Source organism: Microchirus variegatus (assembly GCF_963457635.1).
Source record: "Microchirus variegatus genome assembly, chromosome: 2".
NCBI lineage: Eukaryota > Metazoa > Chordata > Actinopteri > Pleuronectiformes > Soleidae > Microchirus > Microchirus variegatus.
The window spans coordinates 7967154-7987816 of NC_139803.1; the positions used below are offsets into that span (position 1 = coordinate 7967154).

The window sequence follows — 20663 nt, forward strand, 5'->3', positions numbered from 1 at the left end:
GTTAACGCTGCAGGATTTCATAAAGTTTTGAAACTAACTTTCAGACAGAGTTCCGTGCTTCCTTCAGGGTAAAATGATAACACACAGAAATGAAGGTGTTGGAACCATGTCAAATGTACAGAATCTGTTAATTTTTCCATAATCTGTCCAGCGATTTTGATTCACAGGCGTCAAGTGTGGCTGCAGCTGAAGATAAAGACGAGCCTTGAATGTGCAGCAGTTTTATTTCTCACTGACATTATTATTATTATTATTATCATAATTATTATTATTATTATTATTATTAATAACACATAGCGTTTGCGTGTTTGGAGGTGGTGAAAGCTGCAGTCGTGGAGGTGACAGCTGTGACTGGCAAATTCAGTCACTGGCAGCTAATTAAGAACATTTCTGTGAGGTGGTTTCAAGGAAGACGTAAACTCTTGTGAGGTTGTGCGAGTTTATTCTCCCTCTTACTTCATTCCCGGCGGTTATTCAGACGGACGCTCGTCGATTTCTGTTGTTTAAAACACGTGGTGTCCTGTGTGGGCAAAAAGAGCTGAGATCAGCGTGGCTGTCACTCACACTGGAAACTTCTCATGTAAACATGGTCTAATTTGTCCCTCGTTGAGCAGAGGAGATTATTTTTGGGGCTTTATGATGATGAGGATGATGATGATAAGGAGGAGGGAAGTGAAATGCACACAGAGGTGAGAGACATGAGAGTGAGAATGAAACTCCTGAACCTTGTCTTTTATATAAATAGAGCTGTGTGCTGTTTGTAAAATGACTAAAAGTTGCACTCGCATAATAAAGGAACTGTTTTTATAATAATAACAAGCATATTAAGATTAATTACCAAACCTACAGTTTCTTCTGATTGTGACAGTGAGGGCTGTCGTCATCGTCAAGAATGAAACACGGAGCAGAAAATGATTTGCATCAGTTATTTGATCCAGGTGTCTCTGCAGCGTCTTCTTTCACTCTCGCTCACACACACACTTACACACACACACACACACACACACACACACACACACACACACACACACACACACACACACACACACACACACACACACACACACACACGGGCCAATAAATCACTCGTCCTCCCTGCTCGAGCACTCGTATAACAGACGTTTCAGTGCAGATATACTTTACTGTCCTCACTCGCCTGCTCCCCAGAGGCACATCCAGAGGAGTAAACCCAACACACTTCTGCTCAGGGCCTCAGTGCCGAGTCAGTGCTGTGTGTGTGTGTTTGTGTGTGTGTGTGTGTGTGTGCGCGCGTGTGCGCGTGTGTGTTTGGTTTCCACAGCAGTTTTAAGAATCGCAGCCCCCACAGTCAGTGTGTAGCTCCTCCTCATAAATATTTTACAGGATGCACCAAGTATGATCAAAGCAAACTCAGCTGTTGTATTCTTATGAATGTGAGGAGGGAACGTTCTCCCTCTGCTCATTAGGAATCCTCAATTGTGATTTTTTTTAAAGGTTTCTTCGGTATTATAATTTTTATTTAAATCAAAAATACTCTTGGTAAGGGAGTTTCAACAGAAAAGTCCATAGACGCACATTTTCCACTGATATAAATCAGTGGATTTTATTGTAACCACACACAGATAAAACATGGACTTAGAGTTTCTTCTAAAGTTGTAATCATCTTTGTCTCCGTCTACGTGTTCACGATAAAAGCTGAGGAACCTTTCTGTTTACCTACGTTATGTAAGATCGCTTCAACACAGGCTTTGATTGTGTTTGCCTTTCAGTATCTGTGTGTGTGTGTGTGTGCGACACACGATACTGACCGTACAGGGAAGAACACACTGTGCTCTGACCACCGCTGACTCACATCCTGTTCTGTGGCATGACTCCACATAATTATGACATTATTGTGTCTCCTTTGCCTCTGAAGCTGCAGACAGAATTCAGACGTTTGGATAAATGACGGAGAGACGACGCTGAGAAATGTGAACGGCAGAGGCACGTCACATGACGTCGTTGTGATTGTTCTGTCGTTTCTGAACTCCTATCAGTGGATCAGATTATAATTAATAATTCTGAGATTAGAGAAAAAGTCATAATTTTGAGATTAAAGTCATAATTCTGAGATTAGAGAAAATGTCAGAATTTTGAGATTAAAGTCATAATTCTGAGATTAGAAAAAAAGTTAGAATTCTGAGATTAAAGTAATAATTCTGAGAGAAAAAGTAATAATTCTGAGATTAAAGTCAGAATTCATTGAAGAAAAAGTCAGTATTCGGAGATTAAAGAACAAGTCAGAATTTTGTGATTAAATAAAAAGTTAGAATACGGAGATTAAAAAAAAAAAGTCTGATTTCTGAGATTAAAGAAAAATTCAGAATTCTGATATTAAAGAAAAAGTTAGAATTCTGAAATTTGACTGTTAAAATACTGAGATTAAAGAAAAAATCATAATTCTGAGATTAAAGAAAAATGTAGAATTCTGAAATTTAACAAAATGTTAGAATACTGAGATTAAAGAAAAAGTCAGAATTCTGAGATTAAAGAAAAAGTCAGAATTCTGAGATTAGAGAAAAAGTTAGAATTCTGAGATTAAAGAAAAAGTTAGAATTCTGAAATTTGACAGAATGTTAGAATACTGAGATTAAAGAAAAAGTCAGAATTCTGAGATTAAAGAAAAAGTCAGAATTCTGATATTAAAGAAAAAGTTAGAATTCTGAAATTTGACTGTTAAAATTCTGAGATTAAAGAAAAAGTCAGAATACTGAGATTAAAGAAAAAGTCAGAATTCTGAGATTAAAGAAAACGTTAGAATTCTGAGATTACAGGAAAAAAAAGTTAGAATTCTGACTTACATGTGGCGTTAATATTCTTCTGTATGTAACATCTCTCATCTTTTAAAAAGCCACCACTGGATACGTTAAGTTGACATTTTTAAATCCATTTCTCTCAATGTAACGTAACATGTGATGTCACAGACATACAAACATTTATTGTTGTGGTTTTATCGTCGTCTTTAATGAGATTTGTCAACAAAAACAACAAAAACGCTGGAATATCACCGTCCTCGTCCTTTTGTAATATAATAACAACGTCCATTAATGTAATTAGAGTCTTAAGTTGCTTTAACATTACATAACAGAAATGGACTGTGTGTGTCTGTGTGTGTTTGTGTGTGTGTGTGTGTGTGTGTGTGTGTGTGTGTGTGTGTGTGTGTGTGTGTGTGTGTGTGTGTGTGTGTGTGTGTGTGTGTGTCTGTCTCTAATTCCTCCTCATCCACTTGACTGGACAGGCCTGTTTGTCCAGTATCAGATATCAAACCTGATAGCAGCTCCGTATCAGTTTCAGTTTTCTGCTCCGTGGTCGTCGTCGTCGCCCACAGAGTTATTGTAGAATTTAAAAAAATGAATTAATGATCGGACATGATTGCGTGTCCATTGATTGGCTGCAATAAACCGATCAGCTCTGTGGTTTTCATTAGATGAATGGATGCAGCGTCATTCGCAGGATTATTTGATCCGGTAATCGAGGGGAATCCTGGGTTTTCACCGAGGAAACTCACACAGATGTGTGATCGCGTGCAGGAGAATGTCTTTATCTGCAGGGTTTTCCCTTTTACAAACAACTAAGAAGGCACATTTACTGTAGATGCTCACACAAAAGGAAAAGTGGAAGATGATGATGCATATGAACAGACAGGAGCGACGGGAGCTCATTCCCAAACCATGAAACAAGCTGTTTTTTGAGATTCACTCAGTGAATTTAAATCAAAGTCAAGCTGCAGTGTTTGAGGGTTTTTTTGGGGGGGAATTCTGCAACAGGACGAAGTGGAGAAAGTGTTCTACGCTTGATACGTCACACACATGTTGGTGTATCAGTATAATCAGGAGGAAACATGACTCCATATTCCAATATTATTGTTTTGTATGTATATTACTGTTGTGTATGAAGTAAATTGTCCCTGTATTGAATTGTGGCAGCTGTAGTGATGATGATGATAATGTTGAGGAGGAGAACGATGATCACGCGGCTCCTTGCCGTGCGAGCAGTGACACAAGACAATGATGATAATCATCATCATGATGATTTTCAGGGAGCGATGTGATAACGAGGCACTGGAAAGGTGAAGGAAGTGGGAGAGAGTTAAAGGTTGTTGTGTTGTGTGTTGTCGTGATCACTGACACACTTCACCTTTTCACACTAAAGGTCACGACGCTCCTTAGGCAGATGTGTGAATAATAGCTGTGTGTTGCTGCTGTATCAGCTCCTTTATGTGGGCCAAAATGTGTATGAATGAGCGAGTGAGTGAGTGAGTGCACAAACGTATCCCAGTCTTTATTGGCTCCCAGTGGCTCGAGCACAGTTCCTGACCCCATTTCCTGCTGTTGTTGATAGAGAGACGTTCAGAGCCCCTGAAGGCTCCAGAGAGCAGACACTGCCTGGAGGAACTTCCTGCTGCTGGTGCCACCGCTCGCTCAACTACAAACACTTGATCTGTCATTGTTTTTGCCTCCTCCTCTTTTTTTCGGGGCATCCATCAAAGTATGCTTCAGTCTTTCTGTGAGCGCGAGGTCGGGACCCGAGTGTAAGAGAGAGGCCCCTGACATCAGAGGAGTCTGTCAGTAACTCCTATTGTCATGAGCAGAGACATGAAAAATTAACTCTGTGGTGCAGTTGTGGATGATTATTGAAGAACTCTGAAAAACGCTGAATATTATTGGTCGGAGAAGAGACTTTAAGGAGCTGTGTGCAAGAATGTTATTGTATTAAGTCATAGAAATACCATGATCATTTATTAAAGAATGTTCATTCATTCATTCATCCACCGCTCGCAGCTCACACTGTGATATCGGAATGTGTTAAATTGAAATATTTATTGCCTTGACTGATAACAGTGCACAAATAATCTTTATGTTTATGTTAGGGTACAAGCTTTTCAAATGTTCTTATTTAGATTGCAGTAAACTTAAGTTTCCTATCATACACAAAACCTCTTTTTTTTTTTTTTAAACTTTTTATTTAGCATTTTCAGTTTAAGAGAAAAACAAGTTAACAACAAACATGGGGGCTCTTCAGTTAAAAGTCCTATATATAGTGTCCAGTGATTTTACTTGTTAGTGTGTAGCGTCCTCAATTGTTTTGATAAAAGCAGTCCATTTCTCCCATTTCCTGGGAAAAATTGTTCCTCTTGATCGGAGAGAGAAAGTCATCTTTTCCATGAAGCACATTTCCTTCACTTTGTCCATCCATTGGTTAATGCTTGGAGACTCAGATTTATACCAGTATTTTGTTATAACTTTTTTACAAGCCATCAGCAGTATTTTACACAGATACCAATCTTTTTTTTCAACCACATTTTCATTAAAGACACAGAAATAGAGGACCATCACATTATTAGGAATTGTGTATCCCAAGATCTTTGCCACAGTGGTACTTACACAACTCCAAAAGGTTTGAATTTTTGGACATAGCCAAAATATATGGGAGTGATCTGCGTTCATGTTTCCACACTGCCTCCAGCACTGTTCTTGAGATTGAGAGAATTTGCTTTTTATATGAGGTGTAATGAAAAAACGAATCAAGTTCTTCCATCCAAATATTTTCCATTTCTTCGAACTCGTAGATGAATGCTGTGCACTCCACATAGAACGCCACTCCTCCTCTGATATTTCCATGTTTAGTTCTTTCTCCCATTTTGCTTTAATGTATCCTGTGTTGATCCCTTTCTGCTTCTGAAGACCTTGATAAATGTTAGATATTATTTTCCTATTCTTCTTTTTATAGGCTACAGTCAGAGTATCCACCACTGCATTGCCCTCTTTGGACAATGTTGGTTTGATTCTTTTCTCGTAAAAATCTCTTAATTGCAGGTAACGGAAAAAATCCTTGTTTTCCAGTCCAAATTCCTTCTGTAGCTCACTGAAACTTTTTAAGAGCCCTCTGTGAGTTATTGTGCATACTGCTGTAATGCCCCTGTCACACCATCGCCTGAATCCAGCATCACTGATTCCTGGTTCGAATCTGGGGTCTAGAGCAGGCCAAATTAATAATTTGATGTCTCCCTCCATATTGTATTCCTTAACCATCTTGCTCCAGATAGCCAATGTTTGTTTAATAATTTCATTATTGCTTTGTTGAGCCAATTTGTTTCCTATGTCCCCTAGTATTGCCTGAATCTGGAAACTTTCCATCTTGGCCTCTATGTCTTTCCATCTTGCCTGATATAGGGGGCAGCATGTAGAAACCAGGAACTTTACTTGAGCTGCGTAGAAGTACTGTTTCAGATTAGGCAAGGATAGTCCCCCCTCTTCTTTTGGTAGTTGAAGTGTCTTATACCTGATCCTCGGTCTCTTTCCGGCCCAGATAAATCTAGATATAAGTTTATCCCAGTGTCTAAATTGTGTTTCTGGAATCATCTGTGGGATGGACTGGAAAACATATAACAGTCTCGGTACCACATTCATTTTTATTGCCTCGATTCGTGTCTCAAAGTCCATGTTAAAAGCAGACCATCGCCCGATATCTGTCTTGATATTATTGTTAATGTTCTTGTAATTAATTTCAAATGTTTTAATGTGGTCTTTTGCCAATACCACACCCAGGTATTTGATAACTTTGGAGTTCCATTTTATTTCATATTTTTCTCTAATTTCTCGGCCTGGGGTATAATTCAGCGTAAGAATTTGTGTTTTTGCAAGGTTTAATTTATAGCCTGAGTATTTACCATAATCATCTAATATCGACATCAGATTAGGAAATGTCCTATCTGGGTCTTGAAGGGCCACAATAACATCATCAGCAAAGAGCCCTATCCGATGCTCCTGCTGTCCTATATGGATTCCTTTTAGGTTAGTACTTTGTCTGATCAATTGTGCCAGCGGCTCAATAAATATAGCAAACAGGGTGGGGCTAAAACAACATCCTTGGCGAGTTCCTCGCTGTAAAATAAATCTGTCAGTTAGGTGTCCATTAATTTTTATCCTCGCTGTTGGTTCTTGGTAGAGGCCCTGGATACATTGTATAATTTGTTCATGAATCCCTAGTTTTCCCAAAACCTGATACAGAAATCTCCAATTGACACAGTCAAAGGCCTTTTCTGCATCAAGGCTCACTAGTACTGCTCTCAGGCCCTGTCTTTGGATCTGATCTATCATGTGGAGAATACGTCTAATGTTATCTTGAGTCTGCCTGCCTGTGATAAAACCTGACTGATCTTCATCTACCAAGTCTGACATAAAATTTTCAAATCTTTTGGAAATTATTGAAGTAAAAATCTTATAATCCACATTTAGGATTGAAATAGGTCTATAGGATTCACAAAGTTCTTTATTTTTACCTTGCTTTGGAATGACTGAAATTATGGCCTCTTTCCAAGAAGGGGGCAGTTTGCCCTCTGTCAGAGTCTGATTGAAGGAATTCAGAAGTAACTGAGTTAATTCCTCCTTAAATGTTTTATACCACTCACTAGGGAATCCGTCACTACCTGGCGTTTTGTTTGATTTCAACCTACTAATTGCGGCATCTAGTTCTTTCTTCGTGATGCTGGAGATTAATTTTATATTTTGCTCTTTTCCAATAGCAGGCAAGTCCAAAGAATCAAGGAATTCTTTCATTTCGCACTCTGTTTTTGCTCTGGGTTGGGTATACAGGGCTTCATAATAATCTTTAAAAACCCTTTCTATTTCTTCAGGCTTAAATAGTAATCGTTTCGTTACAGGGTCGCTAATCTTGTGTATAGTGTGAGAAGCTTGCTGGACCTTAAGTCTTCTTGCCAAATATTTTGTTGCTTTAGATCCAGATTCATAATAGGTCTGCTTAGTGAATCTTAGTTTTTTCTCTACCTCTTGACTTAGGATGTCGTCTATCTGACGTCTCACATTGATTATTTGTTGTAAAGCCGGATCATCTTTTTTATTTTTATTTTTATGTTGCTGTTCCAGTATTATTAATTGTTTAACTAATTTCTTATAATCTTCCTCTCTAGTCTTTTTTTGGTAAGCTGCCCTCGCTATTAACCTCCCTCTCATTACAGCTTTTACCGTGTCCCAAAGTATGGTAGGATCCACTGGGCTGTCTAAGTTATCCTCTATGCAGCATTTAATTTCTTTCTTAACCTCCTCCTGTGTTTTCTGGTTATTCAGCATACCAACATTTAATCTCCATAGTGTATTTTTATTTCTCCTAGTCAGGTGGATATTGAGGTAAGTAATACTGTGATCAGATAAGTCAGTTACCCCTATTTTACATTCCTCTACTCTATATCGGTCAATTGTGTTCATAAAAAAATAATCTATTCTGGAGTACACAGAGTGTGGAGCAGAATAGTGTGTGTAGTCCTTCTCTAATGGATGGAGCTCTCTCCAAACATCGAACATCCCCAATTCAGCTAGAGAGGTGCTGACAAGTTTCGATAGATGAGTCTTAGTTCTCTTGCTATTATTTGTGTCCAGTTTAGCATTCAAAATCATGTTGAAATCCCCCGCGCATATTAGAATTCCTTCATTTTCCTGGGCTATGATCTCAAACAGTAATTTCAAAAACATTCTATCAGAGTTAGGTGGCACATAGACATTGACCAGAGTAACTAAATGATTATCCAATTTCCCTTTTGCTATTACATATCTCCCTTCTTTGTCATTTATTTCTTTGATGAGTTCAAAATTGACAGAGTTGGAAATTAATATGGCGACTCCTCTCTTTGGACCTTTCTTAAATGAACTGGAAAATATATTTTTAAATCCAAATTTCCTCATTTTGTCATGTTCTTGTTGAGTTAGATGTGTTTCTTGTAAGTATATAACTTGCATTTTTTCTTTCTTAATTTTTGCCATTACTTTTCCTCTTTTAATCACATTGTTTAAGCCATTCACATTTAAGGACGCTATTCTCACGTTATTACTCTGCATCACTTATAAGGATAAAGACAAAAGAAAAACATCAGTAGCCCCACAAACAATGCCAAAACGGTGGCATGGAACGAACATATTAAATATAACAGGTGAACTTCCAAACAGTTGAGGACGTTTCTGTCCTCCCACAATCTGATCCCGTTGGTGGATCTAGGGAAAACCCCCTTAGATGAAGAGGGGCCTAACTTAGAAATGACAGGGCCTACAGTGAGGGTTATAGTCATTCTAAATGAGTCCAACGTTACAACTTAGAAAAGAAAATTAAGCAGCCCAGACCTCAGATAGTAATTTTCCTTTTAGCATGGGAATAGCAGAATAACCATAATTTTGACAACTAGAAACACAAATTATATCAGAACATTCCTACCGGTTTTGCTTCATTTTATAATCATTAATCCTTAGATAAATTATCTTCGGAACTCTTTCAGCTTTTCCTTGGCTCGTACGGCTGCTGATGGGTAGTTCCTCCGGGATCCCTCACTACGCTGCCACTCCACGGCTGAGCGGAGCCGTGACTCCAGCCCGGCCGCCGCCGCGGTCGTCGGTGTCGCCGATGTCTTCTCCGCGAGTCCGCGTCTCTCCAATTCCTGCTTAACCTCCCCGGCGCTGTTGTATACTCGAGTTCCCGTCTCCCAATGGATCCTCATCTTGGTGAACGGCGTCTGGAACCGGACGCCTTTCTCCTTCAATATTCTTTTAGCGGCATTATACTCCTTTCTCTTCTGCACAACCTCTGTCGCGTAATCGTGGTCGAATGACAGGACCTTGTTCCCCAGCTGTATTTTCTTTCTCCATGCCTCTCTCAGGACTCTCTCTTTAGTAGAGAATTCCAGAAAGTTCACAATGATGGGTCTCGGGTGGGTTCCGTCGGCAGGTTTCTGTGCGAGTGACCGATGCGCTCTTTGAATTTTGAGATTAAAATCTTCCGGCAGTTGGAGTTCACGTCGGAGCAGGTCTTGAACAAACTTGGCCGCAGACTCGCCCTCTTCTTCCTCTGTAACTCCGTAGATACGGAGATTATTTCTCCTCGATCTTGATTCCAGATCAGTTAACTTATCCTGCAGGGATTTTTGTTCTTGCAGTGAGATAATAAGAGCGTTGTTAGCCTCCTGTGCCCAATGTTCCAGCTTTTCAATCCGCGACTCAGCCTCGTTGATTTTGCCGCTCTGTAGTTGCTGCTCAGTGGCGACATTAGTAAGTTGTCGACTTATATCCTGTTTGAAAACATCCAAGTCCTTTTTCACGTCGCTCCTCAATGTTTCGCCAAATGAGCAAAGGGCTTCTTTTAATTCTGTTTTTAAATCTCTTATCTCCTTGCTGATAATTTCAAGATCTGACCCGTCTGTCTTACTTGCAGCGAGGTGTGTTGTGTCATGGCCGCCGTCTTCTTCAATTTCACGGTTAGCTAGCGGTTCCTCCATTTCGTCTGTCGTCGTGTTTTTAGTCTGAGCGAGTCGAGTTTTCCTTCCCATTGCAGCTTTTCCCCGGTCACATTACAGTCGGTGTGATTACAAGCTTTAGTTATTCGAGTTTTCGGGGAGTTTTACGCTTAACTATCGAGAGCTCTGATGTCACGCAGCCTACCGCTCCATGCGCCTTCCCGGACCACAAAACCTCTTTTAAACAAAACTTGACCTTTTAGTTTGGTATTATATAATAAGATTAACATTAAAGGGCCACTTCTTCCAAAAAATACTTTTTTTTAAAATAAATTTCCAGAGATAAATGTGTTTTGAACAACAGAGAGTGGATCTGAGATACACGTCTTATTCCCACAACAACAGAGGAAGTTGGGATTGAAAAAATCATCATAAAATTGACCAAAAAGTTGACTTGAAAGTCACTTCCTTCAAAGAAAATAAAAGCCCTACACTGCTCTTTACACACCGCAGCATCATAAGGATTTTAAGTTTATTCTACATTTGACCAAGTGTGGGAAAAAATGGGTGAAACTGCCCTTTAACTGAGTGTGTGTGCAGTTGACCTGTGTCATCGAAGCTGAAGGTGTTTAAAAACACTTGATTTTGACTTACTTGAGAAACTTCCTGTCTGCACCTGCAGGTTACTGCCGGAGTCGACGTACGGGCTTCCCGGCGACGGACCGGAGACTAACGGCGAACCTCGGACTCCGCCCGCTCGCATCTACAGCTGCTATGACCTGGACGACCTGGACGTGGCGTGGCTGGAGATGGCCAACCAGGAGTTCAGACAGATGGGTGAGTGGGTCTGTTAGTCCGACTAAGACTAGCGTGTTAAGAAAACCGTATTATTGTCTTAGCCCGACTAAAATCTGACTTTTAAGGTGCAAGTAAACACACTGACTGATGATAAAAAGACATATTTTAGTGTTCAACACAACATTTCATATCAAAAGCTCCCAGAAGAATGAGAGGAACACAATTCTCTTTCACTCCACTGAGACCATGTTCTTTTGGCTTGTGTGTGTGTGTGTGTGTGTGTGTGTGTGTGTGTGTGTGTGTGTGTGTGTGTGTGTGTGTGTGTGTGTGTGTGTGTGTGTGTGTGTGTCAAATCTCTATTTGTTACGCCTCACCAATTTTCAGCCCTTTTCCACAATGTATTTTTATTGCAGCTTAATTTGAATATTGCACGCATGAACTTTTGAACTTCAACGTTTTATTGTGTGACTTACTTGATGTCCTCTTTCCGTGTCCTTGCATCATCATCATCATCATCATCATCATCATCACCTGCCATCTTTTGCCGCAGCCTCTTATTTTTGCCATGGTGACAACAACTGGCACAAACCCCCGGCCATCTCTCTCCCTCATCTTCTCCTCTATTTTATTCAATATCTGATTGGCTCCTCTCAGATAAAGCATCGTAATCGAGTTTATAAATCCTCAGGCCTTATTTCTGGGACACATTATCTTTTTAAATCACACACACACACACATACACACACAGATGGTCGACTCAGTTTACTGGGTGAGGCTGTAGGTGCTCTGGACTCATGATTGTCATCCTAAAATGTCATACTTTGACACTCAGGGTTCACGCTGGATGTGCTGAAACTTTAATTCATGTACATTATGTCATCATTATTCTCAGAAAACTCATTTAAATATAATTATAAAAGTACACAAAGGCCGAATGAACGCTTCGTTACCTTGAGACAAAAAAAGGGTAATTGTAGTCGTGTGCACACAGATAGACCTACACGTAAATGTGTCTGTGACAAACACAGATGATAAATATTCAGTACGCAGTGCAGGAACTAAACACACACACACACAGATTGTGTGTGATTAATGCTGTTGTTTTCCTGCCTGTGCATGTGTGGAGTTGTCTAAGGCGTAAATGTCACGGCAGGTTAATGTGTAACTTTACTTTCCTCTTCTCTGCTGTTTCAAAAATCAATTTCCAAATGCAGAAAACACCTGCAGGGCTTTGTTATTAAAGTTAATTAATTTCTAAAATGACCTAAAGTTATTTACTGAAGGACCTCATCAGGTTTGGATGATATCTTCATTATCTGCTGTGTTATTTTCTGAAATAGTCAGTCTTGTACTCATGTTTTTAACTGTTTAACAACGTGTTATGGGTTGTTATTATTGCTGTATTTCCTCTTTTAACTAAAACTTTCTGCCACACTGCCTCTACACTGCCACCTACTGTTTCGGGTTCATTGTGCTGATGCTTGCTTGTGTCGACTAAATTTCTGAGGACGTGCACAAGTAGCGCTTGGCAGCTCAGGTTACTCAACATCCATATTGGCAATAAGACACTGCAGAATCACTTTACTTACTTTTATTTTGAGCGGTATAAATAACAGACACAGAGGACTTTCAAATCCACTGAGGACTGACTCCTCCAAAATAAATCCATAAATAATCCTTAGGGGCAGAATCCGGCACCGCGGAACATTCATGATCGGTGCACAGAGGCATTAGTTAGTGTGACATCATCTCCAATTTTGAATTATTAATATTTCCCAGGAGATTTTAAGATCTCAATGTATGTATTGAGATAATAATAATAATAATAATAATAATAATATATATGTCACATTTCTTTAACACCAACCAGACTGTTTACTTCCCATCTGCTCCTTTTATCTTTTGTGAGTGCAAAAAACCCCCCCAAAAAACTTTGACATCAACTATTAATCAGCCTTAGAGCAAGGCATTACTGTGAGAGCTGTGGTGGAGGAGAGCTCAGCAGCAACATTTGGAATAGCAAATGGACTTTAAGTGATGAAGGACGTTAGGCAATCCTCTGCCGTCCTCTCACTCCCACGTCCTGCAGCCATTTTTCTTCTTTTTTAATCCCGTGCTGACCCTGTGAGGTGTAAACACTAAAGAAAACGGTGTGCATTTTCAATATAAGTCACTTGAATTTGCTAAATTGGCTCGCTCATTTACACGTTTCTGTCTATTTACACTTAACCTCGCTGATGAGAAGAAATGGAGGACACCTTAAGTGTTGACTCTGTCACTTCCCTCTTACTTTTAATTGCTTTGCACAGGTACTTTCTCTAAATGTACATCTCCTCTGCACGAGGCAAGGTCTCAACCTCTGCTTTTAATGTGTTTTCAACAAGTATTATGCGTTAAATCACAGAGCATTACAGTATATACAGAGGCCATAAGAATGTGCAATATAGAGTTCCTTATATACTTTTTTTCCCAGCGAAAACGAGACAATCTGATCAATTTTGACCAACTTTATAAACACACCTGAGTGAAAAGTACTCAAAATGTTTAAAATCCGATATACGTCACAGTTCAAAGTTCACCTGTCTGGTTTTTATGAACAAAATTAAAGAAAAAACTGTATCATTTTGTGACTTCTGCACAATTATTGCTACTTAATATTTTTAAAAAAATGCATTTTTTAAAGCCTGAATATGTGACCTATAATACCAGGATGTCCATATAAGGAGTTGTGTATCATTCCCTCGGCAATTTACCAAGGGATATAACCCTCCTTTCTCCTAAAATCATTGGAAAAGCCGTCAACCACAACTAATCCTGTCTCTCCCTCTGCTCGCTGCAGCCTTACCGGAGCTGGACGAGCTGATGATGGAGTGCGTCCTGGTGGCGCTGGAGAGCGTGTGCGAGGAGAAGATGCAGCAGGCCATCGAGACGGAGGAGGGCCTGGGCATCGAGTACGACGAGGACGTGGTGTGCGACGTGTGCCGCTCGCCGGAGGGAGAGGACGGCAACGAGATGGTCTTCTGCGACAAGTGCAACGTCTGCGTTCATCAGGTCAGGAATTAAGGACGATATTCACTCTGTATACGTGTTATTTGCATATAAACACTTGAAATGAAACATACTAGTAGATATTTAAAATACATAATAATAAATGATCACTAGAATAAATAAATCTGGCAAGAAAGAACACTATTAAAACTAAATTAACGACTATAATAGATGGATAATGTGCAGTATTACACGGCTGCTGGTGCAAAGCTTTGTTTTAGATATTTGAAGTGGATTAGCTTTAATTCTTAAGACTTTAAAATCAAGGTCAAGTCACATTTTTCTTTTCTCTCTCTCAGCAAATATCACAAAAACACAGAGCTGCGACAGCCCGAGGCTTCAGGGGATCTGTTGTGTTTGTACGACGGTGTTAATTATCCTGTCTGTCGGTCTCTCTGCACACCTTCAATGTCATAACACTCATAACACGAGACAGAAATAGACGACGTCTCCCATAGGTTACAGGAAGTTTCACTTACACATAGACAAAAGTAAATAATGCATGGAAGTGAGGTTATCGGAATGGATTTGCTCTTAATCTGTAGTTTTGGGAAAGGACTGATTTAATTATAATGAAATATTATTGTCTTTGTAGATCATCTATTTAACCTGAGTCTCTGAAGTGCTTTGTTTCATCAGTGCCGTCGTTTGATCAATGAAATACTTGAAAGCATTCACGATGACACTGATCACTGTGTATGTTAGCTTTTTTTTTGTGACTACAAAATGAACATTTATTATTATAATAAGTGAAAAGGGAAATGGAGTCCTGATGGCACAATGACCTGCTGGGTTTTTAAATCCACTTTTGATGATGAACATTGACTTAATAATGTGGAAAGAAGAGTTTTGTTCATGTGACACTGGTGAAGTTTTATAGGGTGGAAGAAAAACACACAGTACACTGTAATGTACTTTTCTTTTTTCTTTTTTCTTTTTTTTGAAGTTTTTTGGCTCAGACTCAGCCGCCAGTGAAAATAAAACAAATGAAAAGAAGTTATCGAATTGTGAAATGAAAAACACGGCGACGTGACGGCTTGACCTTGAGGCTCGCGCCTGTTTTAAATCATTGTTTGTGACGACGCTCTCCTTCAGTCTGACTCCTGTCATACGCCTTTAACGAAGGGCTTTAAGCGAGGGATGGAGCAATGTCATCTATTTTATAAAGTCAACCAAGTATATATATATATATATATACTTATATAAAAGCAAGGTTATGATGAGATAACACAACAACTTTACTTTTCAGGCAGCTTTAATGATGATTCAGGCCAAATAACAGATGTGATTTAAAACATAGTACACTCTTAGAAATAAGGGTTCCAGTAAGAACCATTTTGATCCAGAGACCCCTTTAAAACCTCTTTCCTGAATAAAGGGTTTTAAAAGGGTGCCAAAAAGGGTTCTCCAAAGAACCTTGGTTCTACTTCTAAGAGTGTAAAGTACAGTAACTTCCAGAAAAAACATACTGAAGTAAAAGTAAACTTACACATTATTAAAAATGACTTTACAACGTAAAAGTACAAAAAACCCACTCAATAACAGTAACATGAGTAAATGGAATACATTACTTTCCACCTCTGCTTTTAACTAAAGTAAAGTAAAGTAAAAAAAATCAATAAATACAAAATAATATTGACTGTATATATTGTAATATTCATTCTCTTATCGATCGACTTTGGAAAATGTGTCTAATTGACATAAGAGACAGTAAATACACAGTAAATATGACGTTACTGTACGTAAACTAAACACAAGGACATGAAATATCACCGTCTCTGTCTCTGTGTCTCAGGCGTGTTACGGCATCCTGAAGGTTCCACAGGGGAACTGGCTGTGTCGGATCTGTGCCCTCGGTGTTCAGCCCAAATGTCTGCTTTGCCCCAAGAGAGGCGGCGCCCTGAAGCCCACGCGCAGTGGAACCAAGTGGGTCCACGTCAGCTGTGCCTTATGGATCCCCGAGGTAAGAGTCACCAAAAGACTACACAATCTGCTGCAGATGAACTTTATGCACTTTTATGGTTAAGATACTAACTTTACCGAAGCTGATTCCTGTGTATAAAAAGAGGTTTTCACATCATTCAATTCACATCGCTCTGATCTGGTTTTTCATTAAAAAAAGAATATTAATGGTACATAAAATGGCCTATATTTAATTGTTGATTCAAGGATTTTAAGAATGTATATTAAATATGTAAAATGAAGATTGATATGGTTTGGAAAATCAATTTTTTGAGTGTTTTCAAGCAAGAAATCCCATTTGTATTCGTCTAAAAGTCGGATTATTTTAACATCAATATGAAATCACCACATGGTATTAGTGGCATTAATCTAACACCGTGGTTTATAATGAAAGCCAAGAGGATTTAAGGTTTTCTTGTGACTTAATAATGCATTCAACCTTATTTTACTTGATTTATTTGTGATTCGTGTGTCATAAATAGCTTCAGGTATAGTCTAACCCATCTATTCAGTCAGAGAGGAGTGATCCTAACAGCTTATACATATTGATTTTAATATAATCCGGCTTTTACACAAGTACAAATGTGATTTCTTGTTTTTAAGCACTTTACATGTGCATACATATACTGTGTGTATTGTATCTGAAACAGCTGGCTTTACAGGAAAAGGTGGCCGTCATTTTAAAAAGACACTCTCACCTGTACAGTTTTCTTAGTTTACAATAAATCCTCCAAAGACTCCGTGCTGCTGCTGCTGCTGCTTCCCGAGTCCAGAAAGCTCACATCTAACAGCCTGTAGATAATGTAAATTGATTCAAGTGGGAACTTATTTCCAAGCGTGTCCCTAAACCAGCTGCTCATTCTGTCTCGATGATGATGATACCTTTTTTCAGGAAAACGAGGCTCCGCTGAAAGTGTCAGACGCTCGTTTTCGTTGGTTGCTTCACGCCTTGTACACCTTTAAATGGTTAAAGACTGTCAGTCATGTGTCCTCGCTCTATTCATCTGCTCCATCGCTCCAGCTCCACCACCAGCAGCAGCACATTCTCTCAGTAATGGAGTGGCTTCTGGCTCCTCGCACCTTCTCTCTTTTTTCTTTCTTTACTTCTAATTGCCTTCTGTCACCCTTGATTGGGCTAATTGTTTCCGTTGCTCCGTTTGCTTTTGTTTTCTCTTCCTACCATGGAGGTAAAAAAGATCATTTGCATGTGTGTGTGTGTGTGTGTGTGTGTGTGTGTGTGAGTGTGTGCATCCTTGTATGAGCTAACAGCAGCAGAAGTGCACACTGATTTTTTACTGAATATCATAGTGGAAATTTCCAAAAAGGAGGCAGTGTGTGTCATTCAAAGAGAATACTAGATGGATGTGTGTGTGTGTTTGTGTGTGTGTGTGTGTGTCCTCAGTTCTCAGAGAGAGTGTGAGTCTGTCTATCTTTAAAGACACTTTCACTCGCACAAACACACTTGTTCAAAACTTATACTCCTTCCCTCTGCACCTGTGTGTAGAAATGTCTCTTTGCCGTTTTTTTTTGAAACCAACAGTTTTGTATTCTGTCCAACGCCGCTGTTGTTTTTCAGAAACAACAAGAGTTCGTCAACCTGCTCCTGCTCCTGCAAACACACGCCCAATGCACATACCCCAATACACGCCATGTTTTATACCATCTATTTGTCTTTGAATGGGACCATAATTTAGAAAACAAATGATTCATATACTGTCTTTATACACAACATAAAGGTGGAATAAAGGTGTTTTATTCCTACCTGGCCGTGCAAAAAAAGGGGCTGTGTCCTTATGAATTCCTCCCTGTTTTCATAAATAAAAATGGGTCCTTAGGTCGTTTTCTGGCATAAACACTGACCTTGTTAGGACCTGAAGTATTAATGGAGACTAAAACATGGTGAGGAAATGCTTAAAGGGCCATTTCACCCAAAAAATATACAGTTTTTTACTTATTTCCAGAGATAAACGTGTTATTTGATAGTTGACAGTGGATCTGAGATGCACAACAACAGAGGAATTTGGGATTGAAAAAAAATTAAAGTCATTTCCTTCAAAGAAAATAAAACCCCTGCAATGCTCTTTACTGCGTTTCTAAGTTTTCTGAGCAAAAGATCTGGAAAAAAATCAAATAAATAAATACAAACTGGTCAAATTTAATCTGAATCTGTAATAAAATGTGGATTAACAAAGTTTAAGTTCAAGTTTATTCGACATTTAACCAAGTGGAAAAGAAATTTAGGACTAAGATTGGTTAGGTTAGACATTAACTTTGTTTAATCTGTCCAAATGGATGAAAGTCAGCATTATTGCCTCAAAAGAATAAGATAAGATAAGATCAGGTAAGAGAGTCCTTTATTCGTCCTGCACTGGGGGAATTTACAGCGTTACAGCTGTAAGACAGTTAAGATAAGGATAATAAATAATAACCATGCATTAACAAGAAAAGTACAATATAAAAATATATTAAAACAGAGACCATATAATAAAGTTAAATAGAATAGAATGTATAGTGTACATAATAGACGATACACCTGTGTGCATGTGGCCTATTTTGTTTGGGCATCATAGCTAAAAACAGTCCATTCAATTAGACTAGAAATCCTTTTTTTTGCCATCTGTCCGTTATTTGATCAGTTGTTAAACACAAGTGAAGGCTGACGGTGGCGTCGCTGTGTGAAGTCTACTTTATTATCGACGTCTTCAGTGAAGTGTAAATTGACCTCTGCTTCTATCGAACGTGCCGCGCCGAGACGTCGATAACACGGAGGCACAAGGGGCCGTGGGCTCTGATATCCTGATATGTGCATGAGAAGTTGAGGAAAAAAAGGGAAAAATATTTACAAAAAAAAAAAAATCAGATAGAAATGCATGTGGAGAGCGAGGAGCGGAGATCGGTTGTCAGCTTTTTAATTCAAGCGTGAAGGACGAGGAATCGAGGGCCAAGTACAGTATGAGGAATAAAAAAGAGGTGGAATGTTTTTTTGGAAAGGAAGGAAGGAAGGGAAGAGAAAGTGGCTCTTTGGTGATGAGTACTCTTCACTTTCTTCTGCATGGCTGCTTTGGCACAGGTCAGTAACTTTTGGTGAAGCGAGGGTCAGAGCCAGAGTGGTTTTGAATAGAGACAGAGACACACAGAGTGTCACAGTCACACTGGGCTTTACAATTATGTCCTCAGAGCACATGTGTCCTCTTTGCCTGGGCTTCCATCGCAGACATGGTAATCCACAATCTTGGCCGTGAAATTGGAGGAAAGTCAGGAAATCATCATCGAAAAGCTGCAATAACTTTGTTGTTGAGGGTTAATGAAATATTTCAGTTGATGTTTTTCCCCCAAGATAAATGAGACCAAACATATCATGCTCAAGTCGAGTTAAGTTTTCCTTTATTTTGAATTTAAGTAAGTATTCATATGACGCATTTAACCCTTTAACTCCAAGCGAATTGCAGACGACACCGCGATGACCGTAATTACACGACGGTTTGTAATATTGGAAAAATTTCAACCTTTTCTGAAAGCTGAGAAGTTGCCCGTTGAAGGCACATGTGGTTATTACGGTAATGTGACAGGAAGTTGTTCCAGGAAGCCGACGAATCAGCATCTTTATCACCAGAAAGGGGAAAAAGTTTCTGTTTTTTTGGACATTGGGACAAAAACTCAAACAGTTATTTTAAATATCCTGCTTAATCCTAAATCCTAAATTATATCCTTTATTTATCCTATTATATATATTATAACCCTAATTACCCTATTAATACACTTACCCTAACACTATACTGCTCAAATTTGTGTGTAAAACTGTGAATAGACAATTTCAAAATGCAGTAATTTGTTAATAACTGCCAGATATTGAAAGTTATTCTGGAAAAATGGGCAAAAGCACTGACTCACAGGACGTTTTCTGGTCCTTTTCTGGTTAAAATAAGCAAAAAAAAGTGACATTTTGAGGCTTGTTAAATGGTTAAACTACAGGAGTTAAACCAAGGCAAATATCACAAAACATACTATATCCATGTCTCCTTGTCCTGTGTTTCCTTTTAGGTGAGCATAGGCTGCCCAGAGAAGATGGAACCCATCACCAAGGTGTCCCACATCCCTGCCAGCCGCTGGGCCTTGTCCTGCAGCCTGTGCCGAGAACACACCGGAACCTGCATACAGGTACAGGTCACATACAGCATTTATTGTGTGAAGTTTTGTGTGTTCTTTTTGTAAACTATAGAGCAAATACAATTATCAAATGATTTATATCCTCGCCGCACGCTTGTGGAAATCATATTTAATGCTTGAGTGTGCAGGATTTGCACTGAAGCAGCGATTTTTGTTATTGCAGCTAAGTGAATGACTAACAGTGCAGCGTGTGTGTGTGTGTGTGTGTGTGTGTGTGTGTGTGTGTATGTGTGTGTGGGTGGATCCGTTTCAAGTGTGCACTTCTTCAGCGCTCGCCGCTGAGAACACAAACAAACCCCCCGCCGACACAATCACACAAACCTACTTTCCACTTATTAGCCTGAACATTGTTCAGCATTAAAGGGCGGCCCCCGAGGTGAACCGCATCTCTCTAAATTTCCCGTGTTCCCGCCTGTAATTGTGTGCACATACGGAA

At 39.3% G+C, this 20663-nt stretch overlaps 1 protein-coding gene across 1 annotated transcript in view; it reads left to right on the plus strand.

Annotated features, from left to right (window-relative positions):
* The window catches only part of jade2 (jade family PHD finger 2), a gene marked incomplete at its 3' end in the record, with an annotated part of 121509 nt that overhangs the window by 58540 nt on the left and 42306 nt on the right, over positions 1-20663 (plus strand). The window contains exons 5-8 of the mRNA XM_083910296.1: positions 10935-11089; positions 13890-14101; positions 15894-16061; positions 20102-20218. Of these exons, the coding sequence (XP_083766422.1) occupies positions 10935-11089; positions 13890-14101; positions 15894-16061; positions 20102-20218 (652 nt within the window). The remainder of the gene's footprint in view (positions 1-10934; positions 11090-13889; positions 14102-15893; positions 16062-20101; positions 20219-20663) is intronic.